This window comes from Vicia villosa, linkage group LG2 (genome assembly GCF_029867415.1).
Source record: "Vicia villosa cultivar HV-30 ecotype Madison, WI linkage group LG2, Vvil1.0, whole genome shotgun sequence".
In the NCBI taxonomy this organism is placed as follows: Eukaryota; Viridiplantae; Streptophyta; class Magnoliopsida; order Fabales; family Fabaceae; genus Vicia; species Vicia villosa.
Window position 1 is genome coordinate 223263622 of NC_081181.1, and position 19392 is coordinate 223283013.

At 32.3% G+C, this 19392-nt stretch overlaps 1 protein-coding gene across 1 annotated transcript; it reads left to right on the plus strand.

Annotated features, from left to right (window-relative positions):
- The first annotated feature begins 305 nt into the window (after window positions 1-305).
- Window positions 306-16791, plus strand: LOC131651447 (aspartic proteinase CDR1-like). Its single transcript, XM_058921110.1, has 3 exons — window positions 306-1461; window positions 16394-16592; window positions 16662-16791. The coding sequence occupies exons 1-3, from the start codon at window positions 306-308 to the stop codon at window positions 16789-16791; spliced, it is 1485 nt and encodes a 494-aa protein (XP_058777093.1).
- The last annotated feature ends 2601 nt before the right edge of the window (window positions 16792-19392 follow it).

Genomic DNA, 19392 nt, shown 5'->3' on the forward strand with positions numbered 1-19392 from the left:
ATATATATATATATATATATATATATATATATATATATATATATATATATATATATATATATATATATACCAGAAAATAATAAATAAGTGGTTAAATGAATATGAACTGATTCTCATGTTCTAGTTTCTGTTGTTCTTATCTTTATATCTATTTCAATACTTATAAAAAGCAATGAAAAAAATATAATTTGGGGATAACAAGTTTTCACTCAAATCTCTACGTCAATTCTGTACAATAATGTCACATTTTTCCTTTATTTTGTTTTGTCTTTCTTGCTTAATAGCTATTTCTCATGCTATAAATAATGGTTTTAGTATTGAACTCATTCATTAAATCGCCATTCTACAACCCTACCCAAACTGAATTTCAACAAAATTTTAATGAGGTACAACGTTCTATCAATCGTGCCAATTATATCAACCGAGAATTTGCGCCTACTAAAAGCAAACTTGAGTTACCTTTGACCTATGATATTGCTGGTGAATTTCTCATGATGTATTCGGTTGGTACCCCACCATTTAAGGTCTATGGTATATTAGATATTGGTAGTGACTTAACTTGGCTTCAATGTAAGCCTTGTAATATATGTTACAACCAAGCCTCTCCTATTTTTGATCCTTCAAAATCTTTGAGTTACCGAAATATGCCATGCTCTTCTAGAACATGCAAATTTATGGAAATTACTTCGTGCTCTTATGATGGAGATGCTTGTAAGTATACCCTTGAATATGATCCTGGATCTAAGACACAAGGAGATGTTAGTATGGATACTCTTACATTACATTCCACCACGGGTTATATTGTCTCGTTCCCTAAAACTGTGATAGGATGTGGGCACACTAATACTTGGTCATATTCCTATAAGGGTAAAAGTTCAGGTGTTATTGGATTTGGAAAGGGGGATATGTCAATTATAAAGCAATTAGGATCTTCAATTGATGGTAAATTTTCTTATTGTCTTATTGTCAATGATTATTATAGACAATCTAATTTAAGTAGCAAACTCAATTTTGGAGATGCTGCCATTGTGTCGGGTGATAAAGTTGTTTCAACTCCTATGTTTAAACGTGAAGGAACAAACGCTTCTACACATAACATCATGATTGACTCAGGTTCATCTGTAACTATTCTTCCACGTCATTTTTTTAATAGGCTAGAATCTGCTGTTAAAAAAGTGGTAAAATTAGAGCGCTTTCAAGATCAAGGTGGTTCATACAGCCTTTGTTATAATACCACATCTAAACAACAACCAAAATTTCCTGTAATTACTGCACATTTTAGTGGCGCGGATGTTAAGTTAGATTCTAATGGTGCCTTTGCTTCTATCCTAAAGGACGGTAAATGTTTTGCTTTTCGTCCAAATAATTATGGATTGGGTCTTTTTGGAATGAAGGCACAAATGAACCATTTGATTGGTTATGATCTCAAAAGAAAAATTGTCTCATTCAAACCTACTGATTGTACTAAGTATTGAATGAGTGTGGATATTGATTACCAAATTTGCTAAATTAATAATAAAATTTATATTTTGTTTTATATCTTTTTAAGAGAATATGTAATTGTATTGTTTAGATGATTATTTTGAGTCTCATACACTATTAATAAGTGGTATTTATAATGTTGCATCATAGCAAAACTTACACATTTCTCCATTGATAACAAAAATTTTTTTTTGTCATATCTTAATAGTGATAGAATCTCTAACTAAGGAAGAAATTTGGGCTGACTTATTTTCATTTTCATTTCATCTTTTATAATACATTTTATTTATTTAATTTAAAAAAATGCTAATATAATAGTGCAATTTTTTAAAAGAGAGAAATTGTGGTAATCCACAGGTAGTTTTTCCAATTTTCTATAACCTCTTAAAGTGCAACAACATAAGTCTAACTGCATAATAAGACAATTATAAATTGGTGGAAGCCAAGATACCAATCTTATCTTATCTTAATTCTTTATATATATATATATATATATATATATATATATATATATATATATATATATATATATATATATATATATATATATATATATATATATAAATCAAAGATTGTCATGATAACTACGTATCCTAACCACATGTCAATTCAATAGTATATCTAAGCAAAAACCTTAATTCTAATTTTACTAATTTGACCCTTATAAAGAATAAATAATAATTATGAATATGATAATAATAATAATAATAATAATAATAATAATAATAATAATAAAAATAAGAATATAAGATTTTCCAAAAAAAAGAATATAAATAATACAAAATTATTTTTATAATAAAATTAATTTATAATAGAGTAAAAATGAAAATACATAAATAAGATCTTAATATAAATTTTTGGATTCAAAATATATTTAAAAATTATTATTATTATTATTATTATTATTATTATTATTATTATTATTATTATTATTATTGTGGGATATTGGATCGAACTCTAGTGTGGTCGAAGGGTAGCTTCTTGGTTCGACAGGATTAAGCATGAAGTCGAAGGTTGTTCACATGCTTGTGTCGAAGATGCTAGGGTTGTTAGCATGTTAAATTAGGTTTAGTGTTTAAACCCTAATTTATTAAGTTAGCTTGTTTATTAAGTTGGCTTGTGTAATGGGCCTTGCTGAAAAAGCCCATTAGTTAGTATGTTAGGTTTTATTATAAATAGCATACTAGTCTCTCATTATTGTTAAGCTGCAAATCCTAATTTAGGGTGAGAGAGGTTATTTGTTATTCTTGTAAACTTGTAATCTTGTTTTAAGAGAAAGTAAAAGAATAGCAGTTATAACCAATTATTGTGTTCTTCTTCTCCTCTCTAATTCCCTATTATACTTTGTTATTGGTATCGTTTTTCACAACAAATTGGTGCGGTGAGCGTGGAGAAGATGCCTTCAACAAAGTATGAGATTAAAAAATTCACCGGAGTGAATGATTTTGGTCTGTGGCGCTTGAAGATGAAAGCCCTACTGGTTCAGCAGAGTTGTTTGGAAGCGTTGAAGGGGGAGGCAGCCATGAATGCAGAATTGACGGCAGCGGAGAAGACGAATATGATCGAGAAAGCACACAACGCAATTTTGTTGAGTCTTGGTGATAAGGTTCTTCGGCAGGTATCAAAGGAGACGACGGCATCAGGGTTATGGGTGAAACTTGAGAGTTTGTACATGACCAAATCGTTGGTAAATCGACTCTACCTGAAGCAAGCTTTGTATTCATTCAAGATGGTTGAAGACAAAGTGTTGGCTGAGCAGTTGGATATGTTCAACAAGCTGATTCTTGATCTTGAAAATATTGATGTGAAGATCGATGATGAAGATCAAGCGTTGTTACTATTGTGCGCTTTGCCTCGATCACATGCTCACTTCAAAGAAACTCTCTTGTATGGAAGGGAGTCCCTGACATTTGAAGAAGTTCAATCAGCCTTGTACTCTAAGGACTTGAATGAACGAAAGGAGCATAAACCTTCGACTGTTGGCGAAGGTTTGGCCGTTAAAGGAAAATTCTTGCGAAAGAATGGTAAGTTCAACAAGGGCAAAAGCCAGTCGAAGTCTTACAGTGGCGAAGCATCTGGCATTCGATGCTATCATTGTAAGAAGGAGGGTCACACAAGAAAGGTGTGCCCTGAACGCCTGAAAGATCATGGAGGTAAGGATAATGGCAATGCAGCCATTGTTCAAGATGATTTTGAATCATCTGATGTTCTTGTGGTTTCAAGCGGTGACTCGAGAAGAGAGTGGATTATGGATTCAGGTTGTACTTGGCACATGACTCCAAACAAAGACTTGTTCGAGGAATTATGTGATCAAGATGGTGGATCAGTATTGCTGGGAAACAACAAGGCTTGCAAGATTGCAGGTATTGGATCTGTTAGATTCAAGCTCCATGATGAGTCAATAAGGTTGTTGACTGAAGTCAGGTATGTTCCTGATTTGAAGAGAAATCTGCTTTCTCTTGGTGAGTTCGACAAGAAAGGATATGTTTTCCAAGGAGAGAAAAGTATCCTAAAAGTCATGAAGGGTTCGAAGGAAGTCTTGAGAGGCGTGAAGAAACAAGGCTTGTATACCCTTGAGGCTGAAGTTGTAAGTGGTTCGACAAATGTTGCATCCACAAAACCTTTGTCGAAAACAGAAATCTGGCACATGAGATTGGGCCATGTCAGTGAAAGGGGTCTGGTCGAATTAGGGAAACAAAATCTGCTTCGTGGAGACAAAGTTGAAAAGCTGAAGTTTTGTGAACCCTGTGTACTTGGAAAATCTTGCAGAGTGAAGTTCAACAAAGGCAAACAAAGAACACATGGATCCCTTGATTACATCCATGCTGATCTTTGGGGGCCTGCAAGGTGTCCATCACATTCAGGAGCAAGGTATTTTCTATCCATAGTAGATGATTATTCCAGAAAATTATGGGTATTCATCCAGAAGACTAAGGATGAAACTTTTGAGAATTTCAAAAGTTGGAAGACTCTGGTTGAAAATCAGACTGGCAGAAAGGTCAAGAGGTTGAGAACCGACAATGGCCTTGAATTTTGCAATGAGGCATTCGACAGTTTTTGTGTTGCCTCTGGTATTGCAAGGCATAGAACTACTGCAGGTACTCCACAGCAAAATGGTTTAGCTGAAAGGTTTAATCGAACTATTTTGGAGAGAGTCAGATGCATGTTGACTAGTGCGGGGTTAAAGAAGGTGTTCTGGGTTGAGGCTGTTTCGACAGCAACATATCTGATAAACAGATGTCCTTCGACAGCGTTAGATATGAAGACACTTGAAGAAGTTTGGTCGGGACATCCACCAGATCTCGACAAACTAAGAGTATTTGGCTGCGTAGCCTATGCTCACATTAGGCAAGACAAGGTCGAACCTAGAGCTCTGAAATGCATGTTCATGGGATATCCTGAAGGAGTCAAAGCTTATAGGCTATGGTGCCTAGAGCCAGGTCACAGGAGGTGTATTACCAGTCGAGATGTAGTTTTCAATGAAGCTGAAATGGCTTTCAAGAAAACTGATGATGATGGTCGAAGTGCAGAAGAGCTGGAACAGGTAGAGATTCCTGTTGAGGTGGAGCATGTTGATGCTGAATTGCATATCCCTGATGAAGTCGAAGAAGAAGCAGAAGATGCTGAGGAAGTTGAGGAAACTGACGATGACTACCTATTGTCAAGAGATAGGTCGAGAAGAGTAATCAAACCACCTTAGAGACTTGGGTATGCAGATCTTATAGCTTATGCATTAATCTCTGCCAGTGAGGTTCTTGATGATGAACCTAGAGATTATAAGGAAGTTATGAGGAGTCAAAATAAGACTGAATGGCTGAAGGCCATGGATGATGAGATGAAATCTCTTCATGATAATCACACTTGGGAACTGATCAAGAAACCTGCTGGGGCAAGGTTAGTCAGCTGTAAATGGATTTTCAAAGTTAAGGAAGGAATTGAAGGAGTGACGTCGAAAAGATACAAGGCAAGGCTGGTCGCGAGGGGTTTCACTCAGAAAGAAGGTGTCGACTTCAATGATGTGTTCTCTCCTGTTGTGAAGCATAGGTCCATTCGAATGTTGCTTGCCATGGTAGCACAGTTCGATCTTGAACTGGAACAGATGGATGTGAAGACTGCGTTCTTGTATGGTGACCTAGATGAAACGATCCTGATGAGGCAACCTGAAGGGTATGTCGAAAAGGGGAAGGAAGATTATGTGTGCAAGTTAAAGAGATCTTTGTATGGGCTGAAACAATCTCCTCGACAGTGGAATAGGAGATTCGACAAGTTCATGGCACGCATAAGTTTCATTAGAAGTCAGTTCGACCACTGTGTTTACTTCAGATTTCAACCTGGTAATTCATTTGTTATTTTGTTGCTTTATGTGGATGATATTCTCATTGCAAGCAACAATGTTGAAGATGTGATGAGGGTGAAGGCTGAACTCAATAAGGAGTTCGATATGAAGGATCTGGGAGCTGCTTCCAGGATTCTTGGAATTGACATTCGAAGAGATAGAAAGAAGTCGAAGTTATGCCTATCTCAAAAGGCATATCTACGAAAGATTCTCGAAAAGTTTGGTATGTTGAATTCGAAGCCAGTTGTGACTCCCACAAACCCTCAATTCAAGCTGAGTATTGATCAGTGTCCCAGTACTGATGTCGAAAGAGCCTATATGAATAGCATCCCATATGCTAATATAGTTGGTTCTTTGATGTATGCTATGGTCTGTACTAGACCCGACATAGCATATGCAGTAAGTCTTGTAAGCATTAAAGTGGATTTTAAGGTACATAAATGGGTCTCTGAACAGAGTCTTAATTTATGGTGGAGCCTTAGGTGAAGATAGTAAAGCAGTAATCGAAGGATATGTTGACTCTGATTATGCAGGTTGTATGGATTCCAGAAAATCTATTTCTGGATATGTTTTCACTATGTTTGGCACAGCAATTAGTTGGAAAGCGACACTTCAGAAGGTTGTTGCTCTATCAACCACTGAAGCAGAATATATTGCTCTCACTGAAGCTGTGAAAGAAGCATTGTGGCTTGAAGGTTTTACGAAAGAGCTGAAACTTCAAGGTCGAGGTATCACTGTTAAATGTGATAGTCAAAGTGCAATACACCTGTCGAAGAATTCAGCCTATCATGAGCGAACTAAGCACATTGATGTGAGGCTGCATTTCGTCAGAGGAGTAATCGAGCGTGGAGAAGTCCAAGTGCTGAAGGTTTCGACTGAAGACAATGCTGTTGATATGATCACCAAGACATTGCCGAGTTGCAAGTTTTTCCACTGTATGCAGTTGATAAAGCTGCATGAAGAAAGCTAGTGTGTTCCCTTGATGTTGTAGAGTTAGATCCAAGGTGGAGATTTGTGGGATATTGGATCGAACTCTAGTGTGGTCGAAGGGTAGCTTCTTGGTTCGACAGGATTAAGCATGAAGTCGAAGGTTGTTCACATGCTTGTGTCGAAGATGCTAGGGTTGTTAGCATGTTAAATTAGGTTTAGTGTTTAAACCCTAATTTATTAAGTTAGCTTGTTTATTAAGTTGACTTGTGTAATGGGCCTTGCTGAAAAAGCCCATTAGTTAGTATGTTAGGTTTTATTATAAATAGCATACTAGTCTCTCATTATTGTTAAGCTGCAAATCCTAATTTAGGGTGAGAGAGGTTATTTGTTATTCTTGTAAACTTGTAATCTTGTTTTAAGAGAAAGTAAAAGAATAGCAGTTATAACCAATTATTGTGTTCTTCTTCTCCTCTCTAATTCCCTATTATACTTTGTTATTGGTATCGTTTTTCACAACAATTATTATTATTATTATCAATTTTATAAATTATAAATATAATCAATTAAAACTTAACGCTTATTGACACTACCTTACGAATAAATAATCTTATGATAATAATAAATATAAATAAGATTTCATAATAAATACGATATTATTTATTAAATAAAAATAATATTGAACCATAACTATAAAAAATAATAATAATAATGAGGAGAAAATTTTATATAATCATTTTAAAAATCAAATAAATTTATAAAAGAGTAAAAATAAGAATACATAAATAAGATTTTAATATAAATTTTTAGATTCAAAATATATTTAAAAATTATTATTATTAATTTCATTTTAAGAATAAAATTAATTTATAATAGAGTAAAAATAAAAGTGCAAAAATAGATTTTAATATAAACTTTTGGATTCAAAATATATTTAAAATATTATTATTATTATTATTATTATTAGGCTAAATTACAGTTTTGGTCCCTCTGTTTTAGGTTTTTCACGATTTTGGTCCCCCTATTTTCTTTTTAAACAGTTTTGGTCCCCCATCCCAATTTTGTCCATGAATAGTTCATGTCCGTACATGAACAGTACATGTTCGTACATGAACAGTACGTGAACAGTTGCATCAAAATTGAGATGGGGGACCAAAATTGTTTAAAAAGAAAATAGGGGGACCAAAATCGTGAAAAACCTGAAATAGGGGGACCAAAACTGTAATTTAGCCTTATTATTATTATTATTATTATTATTATTATTATTATTATTATTATTATTATTATTATTATTATTATTATTATTATGTTTATTATTATCAATTTAATAAATTATAAATATATAAACATAATCAATTAAAAATTAACGCTTATTGACACTACCTTACGAATAAATAATCTTATAATAATAAATATAAATAAGATTTCATAATAAATAATATATTATTTAATAAATAAAAATAATAATATAATAAAATATTTAGCCACCACTATTAATAATAACAATAATGGGAAATATTTTTTTTTAATTTTTATATAAATTACTTAAATACAATTTTTTATAGAAATTATTTTGTGCTTAAATTAATAAAAATATTTTTAAATATATTTTATATTGATTATAATGAATAAATAGTTATGCTCAATTAATTAATAAGTTGAAACCAATAAAAAATATAGCAAATATAGATGAAGAATAGCGAGGATAGTGAAAACTAAAAGACCCAAGTATTTAAAATATCATAAAATATTTATTTAAAAATTCCATTGATTGAATAAATATAGAAATATCATATAAATATTTGATTTTTTCTTTCAATTATGTAACTGCTATTGTTTAATTAACATTCATTCAATTATTGTATTTAAATAAATATTTATTGCATAAAAAAGTTTGAGTTTTAGAGTGAAATAAAATATTGATGATGTAGGGTTTTTAGAGTGTGAAATATGGAGAATTTAAAAAAATGTAATGATGGGGGAGTGATCAATCTCACTACGAAAAATGTTCTCTCTAGTGATGTGATTACCACGCCACAAAAAGGAATATCACGTCACCCCATAAAAAAATTTCTATACATGGTGTTTTCAATATCAATTTTTTAATACATATAGACAATTTTTAAAGTAAAATTATCTATAACAATCAATTTTAAAAATATTTCAACATAAAGTAAGATTTTGTAATCTATTACTATATAGTCTTTCAACATTTTTTTTTACTCTCGTGTTAAATAATTAATCTATTTATATAAATATCCTTTTTAAAATATTTTAATTTCTAACTTTTTTTTAATTTTTTAATAGATATTAATTATCATTTAAAATTGAATTAATTATTAAAAATTAATTCTCCAATCTCTTTCCCAATTTCATTTCTCCAAACTAATATAAAAGATTATTATAAATTCCCATAAAAAAATATTATTATAAATTCCCATAAAAAAATATTATTATAAATTAATAATTTTCTAGAAAATATTTATTTTTATATATTTTTAATAGTTATCAATCAAATATATTATTTTCTGATAAAAAAACTATCAAAAATTATTATAAAAAACATTTCATTTTTTAAATATAAATACTTTTTAGTAAAAAAAAAAGTAACAAATAAATAACTTTTTAAAAAGAAAGTTCCTTATTAAAAAAGTAATCTTGTTTTACATTACTTTAAAAAAGTAATCTTGTTTTACCTAACAAAAAAAAGGTAATCCTAAGAAAGTTCCAAATGTTAGTAATTTTTATACAAATAATATTATGTTTTTTATTTATAATTCTTTAAAAAAACTAATTTTGTTAAGACATATAATATTGTGTTATATATATATTTTATATAATATATATGTTTTTAATAATTCTGTTTTTAAGACAGATTATTTTTAAAACAGATTAATATTGTGTTAAGACAGATTATTTTATATAATAATATATATTAAAAACAGATTATTAAAAACTTATTTTTTTAAGACATATAATATTCTATTTTTAATAATTCTTTAAAAACAACTTATTTTTAATAACATTTATAATATGTTTTCAAAAATCTGTTTTTAATAATATATATCTATATATAATCTGTTTTTATTAAAACTAATATTCTTTTTTTCAATAAAGTATATATATATATATATATATATATATATATATATATATATATATATATATATATATATATATATATATATTATTTTAAAAATTATATATACAAATTATTTCTATTTTCCTAATAACAGATTAAATAAAATATAAATGTATACTATATTAAATTAAAACTAATATTCTTTTTTTCAATAAAAATGTATATTTTATTTTAAAAATTATATATAATAGATATAACAGATTTAATAACATATTTAAAAATTATATATAATAGATATAACAGATTTAATAACATATTTAAAAATTATATATAACAGATTTCAATCAAATGTATACTAGATTTAATAACACATTAAAGTGTATAACAGAACAAATTATACCTACAAATACAAAAACTATACCTAATAACACATTAAATCAAATAGATGCTAAAAATACCTTTATCTTCCTCTATTATTTCTTCAAATGTTCCTCTGGAAGCTCCTTCAAACACAAAAACAAAATTATAGCATAACATATTTTATAAAATGAAATAAGAAATTAAAAGGGTTCGGAGATATACCTTGTAATTGAAATGGTAAATTTGGAGAAATGAAATTGGAGAAGAGATTGGGGAAGAAGAGTTGAAGAGAAATGAAGATTGGGTTTGAGAGAAATGAAGAATGGGTTTGAGAGAGATGAAGAATGGTTAATTTGAGTAATGAAGATGTGTGTGGAACACGAAGCAAATCTAGGAAATATAGAAGATACCCAGCGACATGATAAACACGTCGCTATTTTCACACATGAATAACACATCGCAAAACACCAACAGTCATATATTTACTGTAAAAGCTGCAAAAGTATGCAAGTCAACGACGTGCAAATCACGTCGCTTGGTTCTCACGTGCAGATCACGTCGCTACCAAGGCAACGGTCAACAAAAGCCTAATCATTGTCTGTTTGAGTCAGACAACTTTATTAGCGACGTGGACATAATGTCGCTAATTTGAATTTCAAAATTTTCAAACTCCCCCCATTTGAAATCCACCACCCATTTCTTTTTCAGTTAGCGACGTGTTATGCACATCGGTATTTTTTTTAAAAGATAAAAACGCTGACACACACAATTGTAATGTCATCTGTAATATTTTATGAATATAATATGTAGTGACGTGATTATCACGTCGGAACAACCATAATTTTAACACGTGATAATCATGTCACTAAATTAAGCAGCTGGAGAGCTTGTTTCTTGTAGCGTCTGGTTCAAACTATATCAGATACTTTCGTAGATGCATCTACGGAATAGTGTGGCGCTAAGTCATTATGTATATGCACCTACGGGAATATCCCTGAACTGAAGTTATGTATATTTTTTCCTCATATACACTAGTTTAATATATTTTCGTAGATGGACCTACGGAATAAAACAATTTTTTTAAAAGTGGTGCTTTCGGAAGTGCATCTACGGAAGTGTGAGACATAATTAAAATTTTGCGCGGTGTGTGAGAGATCTATGGAGTACATTGAGAAAGTCACACAAAGAACGAGTTTCTTATATTTTATTATTTTATTCTAATTACAAATAAATACTCCATCCGTTTTTTATTATAAGTCGTTTTGGAAAAAGAATTGTATTTAAATATAAGTCGCCTTACAATTTCAATAAATAATTAATACAGAGATTCTTTAGAGATTTCTTGCTGTAAATTTGATTCCTAATTTTTAATCGCTCCCGTTTTTTATTATAAGTAGTTTTAGACTTTTAAAAGAGAGACAATGATCATTTTACTTCTTTATCCAATTGGTTTTACTAATTTTCTTTATTACCATTTTATGCTTCCAGAATACAAACAAGGCATAAATTACATCCTAAAGAATTTTCTTTTTCGAAGATAAAATGATGTCCCAAAATGAATGATCCATTTCAATTTCTAATACACTTAATCCAATTCTACCATCTAATTAATAAAAATATCACAATTTTCAATACATAATAACGGTATTATAGTAAAAACAATATCCTCTCTCTTACTTTCATTCATTTTTCTTAAACTGTGTGAAATTGTGTGCTGGGTCATTTATTGTGGGACGGAGGGAGTAAACGTTAGTGTGACGACTTCATTATTTTAAAGAAACCCTCATAGTCATGACCAAACTCGATTTATGTGACAATCGCAAAATTCAACACAAGTGTTATTGTTGAGTTAATTCATTTGTTAAAAGTTGCAAGTTGGTTTTGATGATTGAAACAGACCACTTATATTAGACGTCTACTCGCACAATGTGCGGAAAAACTTTAAATTTTATTAAATTATCAAAAAAAGTATTTTGGTTGAAATTAGTAATTTAAGATATAATAATATGAATTAACAATAAATTTATAGTTTTTATGTCTTAAAAAAAGAATATATATTTTTAATAAAATTTTAAAAAAATATATAGAAAAAATAGTAAAATTTATATAGTAAAATATATAAAAAAGATAACTTTAATTTGTTATTATTGGAATAGAAAAAATTTAAAAAATAAATGTAGATATTGAAGGTAATATATTCTATTAAATCATGACTTGTAAAGATAACAAATTATTAAATTTTTACCTCATTTTAAATTGTTTAAATTCATATTTGATCCACATAAATCTAAATTTTTTTAATTTAATCCATAGGTAAAACACAAAATGGAAAATAGCAATGGTTTAATAATTTTCTTAGATAGTTTTAATATATCTAATGGGCTGCTCTTTAGATAGTTATAATAATTTTCTTATATATAGCATTGGAATAGTGGGTGTTGGAATAAATAATATGACACAACGTGTTAAATGTATGTGTTGTTGTATTGGAATTCTATTTGAATATCACATAGTTAAGATGAGTAACATCCATGGGGTGTGCATTATGGAGTTAAGAGATTTTATGAACATTGTAAGCGATTATAATATTTAACAAAGCAGAACATTCAAATGCTCAGGGTCATTTTCATATTCTATAATAAATCTTAAATCTAGGTAAATCACAGTGCTTATAGTAATGATAAATTATTTTTGTTTTATGATGAGTAATGGTAAATCACAGTGCTTATGATAAATTATCCTATTCAAACAATTTAAGAACAACACCAAATTTGAAGATTCAAATAAAAAACTTGGGAACATCAAATGTGACCAAGGAGTTAGCAGACATATACTCTAAAATAACAACTTGGCACCAAATTTAAAAAATCAGAAGTCCTAAATTCAAAACCCAAAATACCTACATTTCAAATCAAAAACCTAAATTTCGAAATCATACTGCAAACCCCAAATCAGACCTAAACCCTAAGAATCAATTCCATTCACCACTATAAAGATAGAATGGAGAAATGGAGGTGATAATAGAACACTTACTCGTTCAACGTAGCAAAATGGGGCTGTGCGTTTGATGCGTTTTAGGTTTGCGGGTGCTTTTGATGCGTTTTAGGTTTGCGGGTGCTTTTGATGCGTTTTATTTAAGAAGCAGAATAGGAAAGGTAAAGAAGAGAAAGAAGAAGAGGGAAACGTGAAATAAATTAGGGTGAAGTAAAATAGGGGGCGACGGGTGATGGAGTTGTCGTAAGATGGTTTTGGGGTGAAGTAAAATAGGGAGCACGCCTCTTCTAATTCTACATTACCAAATTAAATTAAATAAAAAACATATTTTATTATATTTTGTTGTTTTGCTTTCACATAAGAATAAAGGCGGCAACGAAAATGTGTTGAACCACCAATTTGAGTTTTCCTCAAATACAACCACGGTTGGTTCACCGTCGTGATCTTATATGGATTTTAAAGGCACGACGGTTGGTTCACCGTCGTGGATATAATGTGTAGGGGTGACTGTTGATGTACCGTCGTGATAAATATTTTAGGACAGGTCGTAGACTTTAATATATGGCGGTTTATTGATAACCGTCGCAATTTTTTATTAATTTTTAAAAAAAGTAAGGGCGGTTGATGTTAACCGTCGTAACAACTGTCTTTATATGCAAATCAAGACGGTTATCAAGTAACTGTCGTAATTTTTGTGTCGTAAAACCCTAATTTTGCAAAGTTAGATTTCAGTTACTGGAAACTGTTGATGACAACATATTTAAAAGCTCGCAATGTTTGGAGCTTTGTGGATTTCGGTTTACAACAAGGAGTTGATGAAGTTGCTCGTAGAAGGGACCATATGGCACTTTCACAAATTCATCAAGAAATTGATTACTCAATATTTGACAAAATAAAAAATGCCAAGACCGACAAAGCATGAGACATATTGAAGTTGTTACATAAAGGAGTAGGTATATGAAAGGTACGAGATGTCAAACTTAGAAACGATAGAACAATATTTTTCTTGTGTTATAAATCTCGTCAACAAGATACGAGTATATGGAGAAGATATTCTTGATAGCAAAGTGGCAGAAAAATTCTACGTACGATGCCGATGAAGTTTGATCATGCGGTGACTACAATAATTGAGTCCCACGATACTAATACATTGTCTGTAGCTGAGTTACAGGGAATCATTGAAAGTCATGTCAATTGAATATTAGAAAAGACGGAGAAAGTGGTAAAAGAATAAGTTCTAAAGAGTTAGGTAAATTTCAACAACACTTCTGAGTCAAGTCATATTGTAGAAGAAAGAGGTCAAAATAATTTCTACAAAGGAAAAGAAAATTATAGAGGCAGAGACCGAAGAAATTTTGGAGGAAAAGGACGTGGCAATTTTAACCAAAGGAGAGACATAATTTCAATCCATCTAATCAAGGAAGATGTGGAAATAGTTTTGGATACAACAATCGTGGTCGAGGAAATAATTTCGGATTCAACAATCGTGGTCGAGAAAATAATTTCGGATTCAACAATCGTGGTCGAGGAAGAGGTAACTAAAACCAAGAAATGACGAATTATAGTTTTTATCACTGTGAAAAGTTTAAACACAAAGCTATTGATTGTAGAAACAAACATCAAGCAAATGTGGCAGAAAATTCGTATCAAAATACCAGTGAGTACTTTGAAAAACTACAAAATTTATTTTTGCCAGTAATACATTTTCTGAAGTAGAGGATATTTGGTATCTGGATATTGGTTGTAGTAATCACATGTGTGGGAAAAAGTAATTATTTTCTTCTCTAAACGAAACGGTCAAATCTACCGTGAAGTTGGAAAACAATTCAAATATTCCAATTTTGGGGAAAGGCCGAATTGCTATCAGGTTGAAAGATGGAACTCAAAACTTTATTGGTGATTTTTCTGTGCTCCTGGTCTTCATCATATTCTCCTAAGTATGGACAACTATCATAGAAAGGTTACAACATGCAGATTCACAATGATTTCTGCACGTTGATCGAAAGAAATGGCAGATTCGTCACAAAGGTGAGAATGACACTGAACCGCTTATTTCCTTTGAAAATTCAACACGAAAAATTCCCTTGCTTGAGTTCTATCATTCCAAATGATGATTGGTTGTGGCACATGAGATTTGGTCACTTTCATTACTTGTCAAGAAAAGAATATGTTTCTGGACTGTCTGTTGTGAGTATTCCAAATGGAGTATGCGAGACTTGCCAGATTGGAAAGAAGCATAGAGATTCACTCCCAACTGGAATTTCTCGGCGAGCGAATAAGCTGCTATAGATAATTCATTCAGACCTGTGTCTAGTGGAAATACCAACACCAGGTGGTTGTAAGTACTTTATTACTTTTATTGATAATTTTAGTCGAAAGACTTGGGTGTATTTCTTGAAACAAAATTCCGAAGCATGTGATGCCTTCAAGACATTCAAGGCATTTGTAGAAAAATAAAGTGGTTGTAGAATCAAAGCGTTGAGAACAGACAGAGGCCAAAAATACCTCGCTGGTACAAGTTTCTTTGAGCAACATGAGATTGAGCATCAATTAACAATAAGATACACACCTCAACAGAATGGATTTGCTGAAAGAAAGAATAGGACAATCATGGATATGGTGAGATGCATATTGAAGGCCAAACATATGCGTTAGGAATTTTGGACAAAAGTTGTTGCTACTACAGTTTATATTTTAAATAGGTTTCCTACAAAGAGTGTCTAAGAAAAGACTTCTGAAGGAGCTTGGAGTGGAAGAAAACCATCAATCTGCCACCTTAGAGTTTTTGGATTTATTGTGTATGCTCATGTACCAGATCAACTAAGAACAAAGTTAGAAGATAAAGGAGAAAGATGTATCTTTGTTGGTTACAGTTCGAACTCAAAGGCTTATAAGCTCTACAATCTAGACACAAAGAAGGTTATTATCGGTCGAGATGTGACTTTTGATGAAGGAGGAATGTGGGTTGGTCCTCAAAGTCACAAACAGATCCAATAATGACTTCAAATGATTAAGAAGATGTGAATGAATATAATTTAACACCCGATGAGCCAGAGAGACATCCAACAGACAACAAATAACACTTGATGAGCCACAAACATCCAACAGGCAACAAAGGCAACGTAGATTACCAGCCAGATTGCAAGATTGTGTTTTGGGTAACGATAATGACCCATTTGATGATGAGATTATCAATTTTCCATTATTTGCAGATTGTGATCCATTTACTCTTGAAGAAGCAACAGATGATGAAAATTGGAGAAAAACCATGAATGAAGAAATCAATGCAATAAAGAAGAATAAAACATTGGAGCTGACAGAGTTACCAGCAGACAAGAAAGCTATAGGAGTGAAGTGGGTGTACAAGTCAAAGTACAAACCCACTGGTGAGATTGATCACTATAAAGCAAGGTTGGTGGCAAAAGGATACAAATAAAAACCAGGTATTTATTACTTTGAAGTATTTTCTCCTATTGCTAGGTTGGATACAATTAGAATGCTTATTTTGATATCAGCTCAAAATAGTTGGAAAATACATCAAATTAATGTTAAGTCTCAATTTCTTAATGGTAATATGGAAGAAGAAGTGTATGTTAAGCAGCCTGCGTGATATGTAGTCAAAGGAAAGGAAGATAAAGTTTATAGATTGAAGAAATCATTATATGGCTTGAAGCAGGCTATCGTACCCCAATTTTTGACCTAGTCTTTTTTTTACTATTTCGCAACATTTGTGTGGACTGTGTTCTGATCAATAGTTGACTGCATGAGATGTCTTTTGGCTCAATCATTTTGCAAATCTCGTCGCATCTGAGTTGTGATCAATTTTCGCACCTTGTATATTCGATTTCTTTGCATCATGGGTTAATTCGATTTCTTGTTTGGGCTTGAGGCCCACACGAATTGTGTTATCACTATCCCTACGCTGAACACACCCCCTTTGCAGCTTTGTGATTTAGGATTCGATGGCCCAACGAATTACTAGTTGTTACACCACCAATTTCTTGTGCACCCTTTTGTTTATAAGTTTTTTATTTGATTTTTTTTTGGGCTATGATGATTATGAGCCCAAACTTTTAATTTCATCTCTCCATGTTTTGTTTTTCACACTCCATTTATGTGCTTATCTTTAATCCATTTCATATTATTACTTCATTTGTTTCAATTTTGTTTTACTAATTGTTTTAATTTCTTATATTTCAAAAATACAAAAAAAAAAACATTTTCTTTTAATCAAATCATTTTGTCAATAATGGATAAAAAGGAGGGTTCGTATGTACTTGTACGAGTTGTCCTAAAAGTATTTGGGTGATGGCCGTTAAGTTTTTATTCAAATACTTGGATTCCATTAAAGGTTCCATAAAAACTCGATTTAACTCACCTTTTAATAAAACGCATTCTTTTAACAATTGAATAAATTTTAGTCTACAATGGATAATAAAGAAGGATTTGTACGTACTTGTACAAGTTGTTCTTTAAGCCATTAGGCGATGGCCGTTAAGCCATTGTTTAAGTGTGTAGACTCCATTAAAGACTTTATAAAATTCGATTTAACAAACACTTTGTCAAGTATTTTAAGCGATGGTCGTTAATCTTTTGTTTAAATACTTGGATCCAATTAGATATCTTTCAACTCATCAAACCATTCCTTTTTCTCGCCTTAGCGCGAATCCTTTTTATCACCTACGAGGGGGTTGTACGTACTTGTACAATTTTCTCTATCAAGCATTTAAGCGATGGCCGTTAAGCCTTTGTTTAGATGTTTGACTTCTCTTAACAACAAACTTCAATTTATTCACACCATTTAATTTTAAAACTTTTTTTATAAACGAGACACTTAGTCAAATTCAAATGCAATTATACTTCCACATGTGAAGATCAAACGTTTTTCACTCGAATGGGATGATGGCCAAAATCTTGTTTTAACCTTGATTTAGTCATCCATTCTTGTAGTGATGCAAACAATCTCCTATCAATGTGCACATAGTATTGTTTGAATGCGATCGAGTACCTCTCGCTAAAATCAATCAACAAGTTCGTAGTTTTAGTCCGAACTACGATTGCTCTGACTTTCCCATTGCACTAGGGAATACGTAGGCACAAGATACAAATGTCTCGGTGTCGCTACCCGCGAAAATTAACAGAGTCGCCACTAACATATTTATCCTGAAAAGGAAGGGAATGCCAGCAAACCACAAAACAAAACAACGGTCTCACGACCAGAGAAAAAGGGTAAGGGAGTCGGTTACGCGAGGGGAAGGTACTAGCACCCCTCGCGCCCATCGTACTCGATGGTATCCACGCCTGTGCCTAAAACTATGGGTGTGTAAGCAAACTGCGCTAATCTGGACTAAAATGAATGCAGAATGTAGGGAAAATAAAGGATTGTGCTCGCACGGGCCCTACCCCGCTGCCTACGTATCTGTTTTGCATAATCAGAGCTACCGTAGCTCGGCTAACTAGTTTCTGTTTGTTTTGTGTTTTTTAGGTGAACGAGTTACATTCACACTCCGCTGCTCGACCTTTGGAGACTTATGCTGGGAATGGAGCGGAAATAACAAGCTCTTAAGAAAAGAAAATCAAAGAGTGTGGTTTGTGTTTTAAAGAATGCATGAGGAAGACCTAAGCTAAAGGGGGAAAGCTTGCTACCTAATGTTATCATACAAAGGGTACAAGTCTAAACTAAACTAGCAAACTACATGGGAGAAGGCAAAAGCACACAATAAGCACACAAACGAGCATCCGCTCGTAAAGCAAACAAACCAACGGTACTGACCGAATGGTAGAAAAGCGGTCCCGCCATAGCCAAGGGGAGCAGCTCAACCCAAGTCAACCAAGCATTAGACCTCGCGAAAATGATCGGGCCATAGACAAGAGGGCGGACCCCTCTCAGCAACCAAGCCGTCACGGATCATAAAGGAAAACGGTACGTGCGTACACCGAGCATCAACATCGAGCGACGCGAGCTATAGGAAAGGCGGGGGTCCGGCTACATGAACCCTTTTCCTGACATACTCGATAACAAGATCTTGTGCAGGTTCAGAAGCGAGCCACGCGTAGCGTGCGCATACTGAACAGACTCGATGAGACTAGGCGGGGGTTGATTGCTAACCCTTTTCGCGTGCCTTCCATGAGGACTTAACGGAGTGCCATATAGGACTTATTACACCGTGACTCCCTGCCGCAAAGCACAAATGTAAACACACCAACAAAA

What these genes read in the sequence shown, in the direction of transcription:
- LOC131651447 (XM_058921110.1), top strand. Translation starts at nt 306, where the DNA reads ATGGTTTTAGTATTGAACTCATTCATTAAATCGCCATTCTACAACCCT. An exon ending in CTCATTCAAACCTACTGATT is followed by an intron (nt 1,462 to 16,393) that starts GTACTAAGTATT and finishes CATTATTTGCAG; the next exon opens with ATTGTGATCCATTTACTCTT. An exon ending in ATTGATCACTATAAAGCAAG is followed by an intron (nt 16,593 to 16,661) that starts GTTGGTGGCAAA and finishes TCCTATTGCTAG; the next exon opens with GTTGGATACAATTAGAATGC.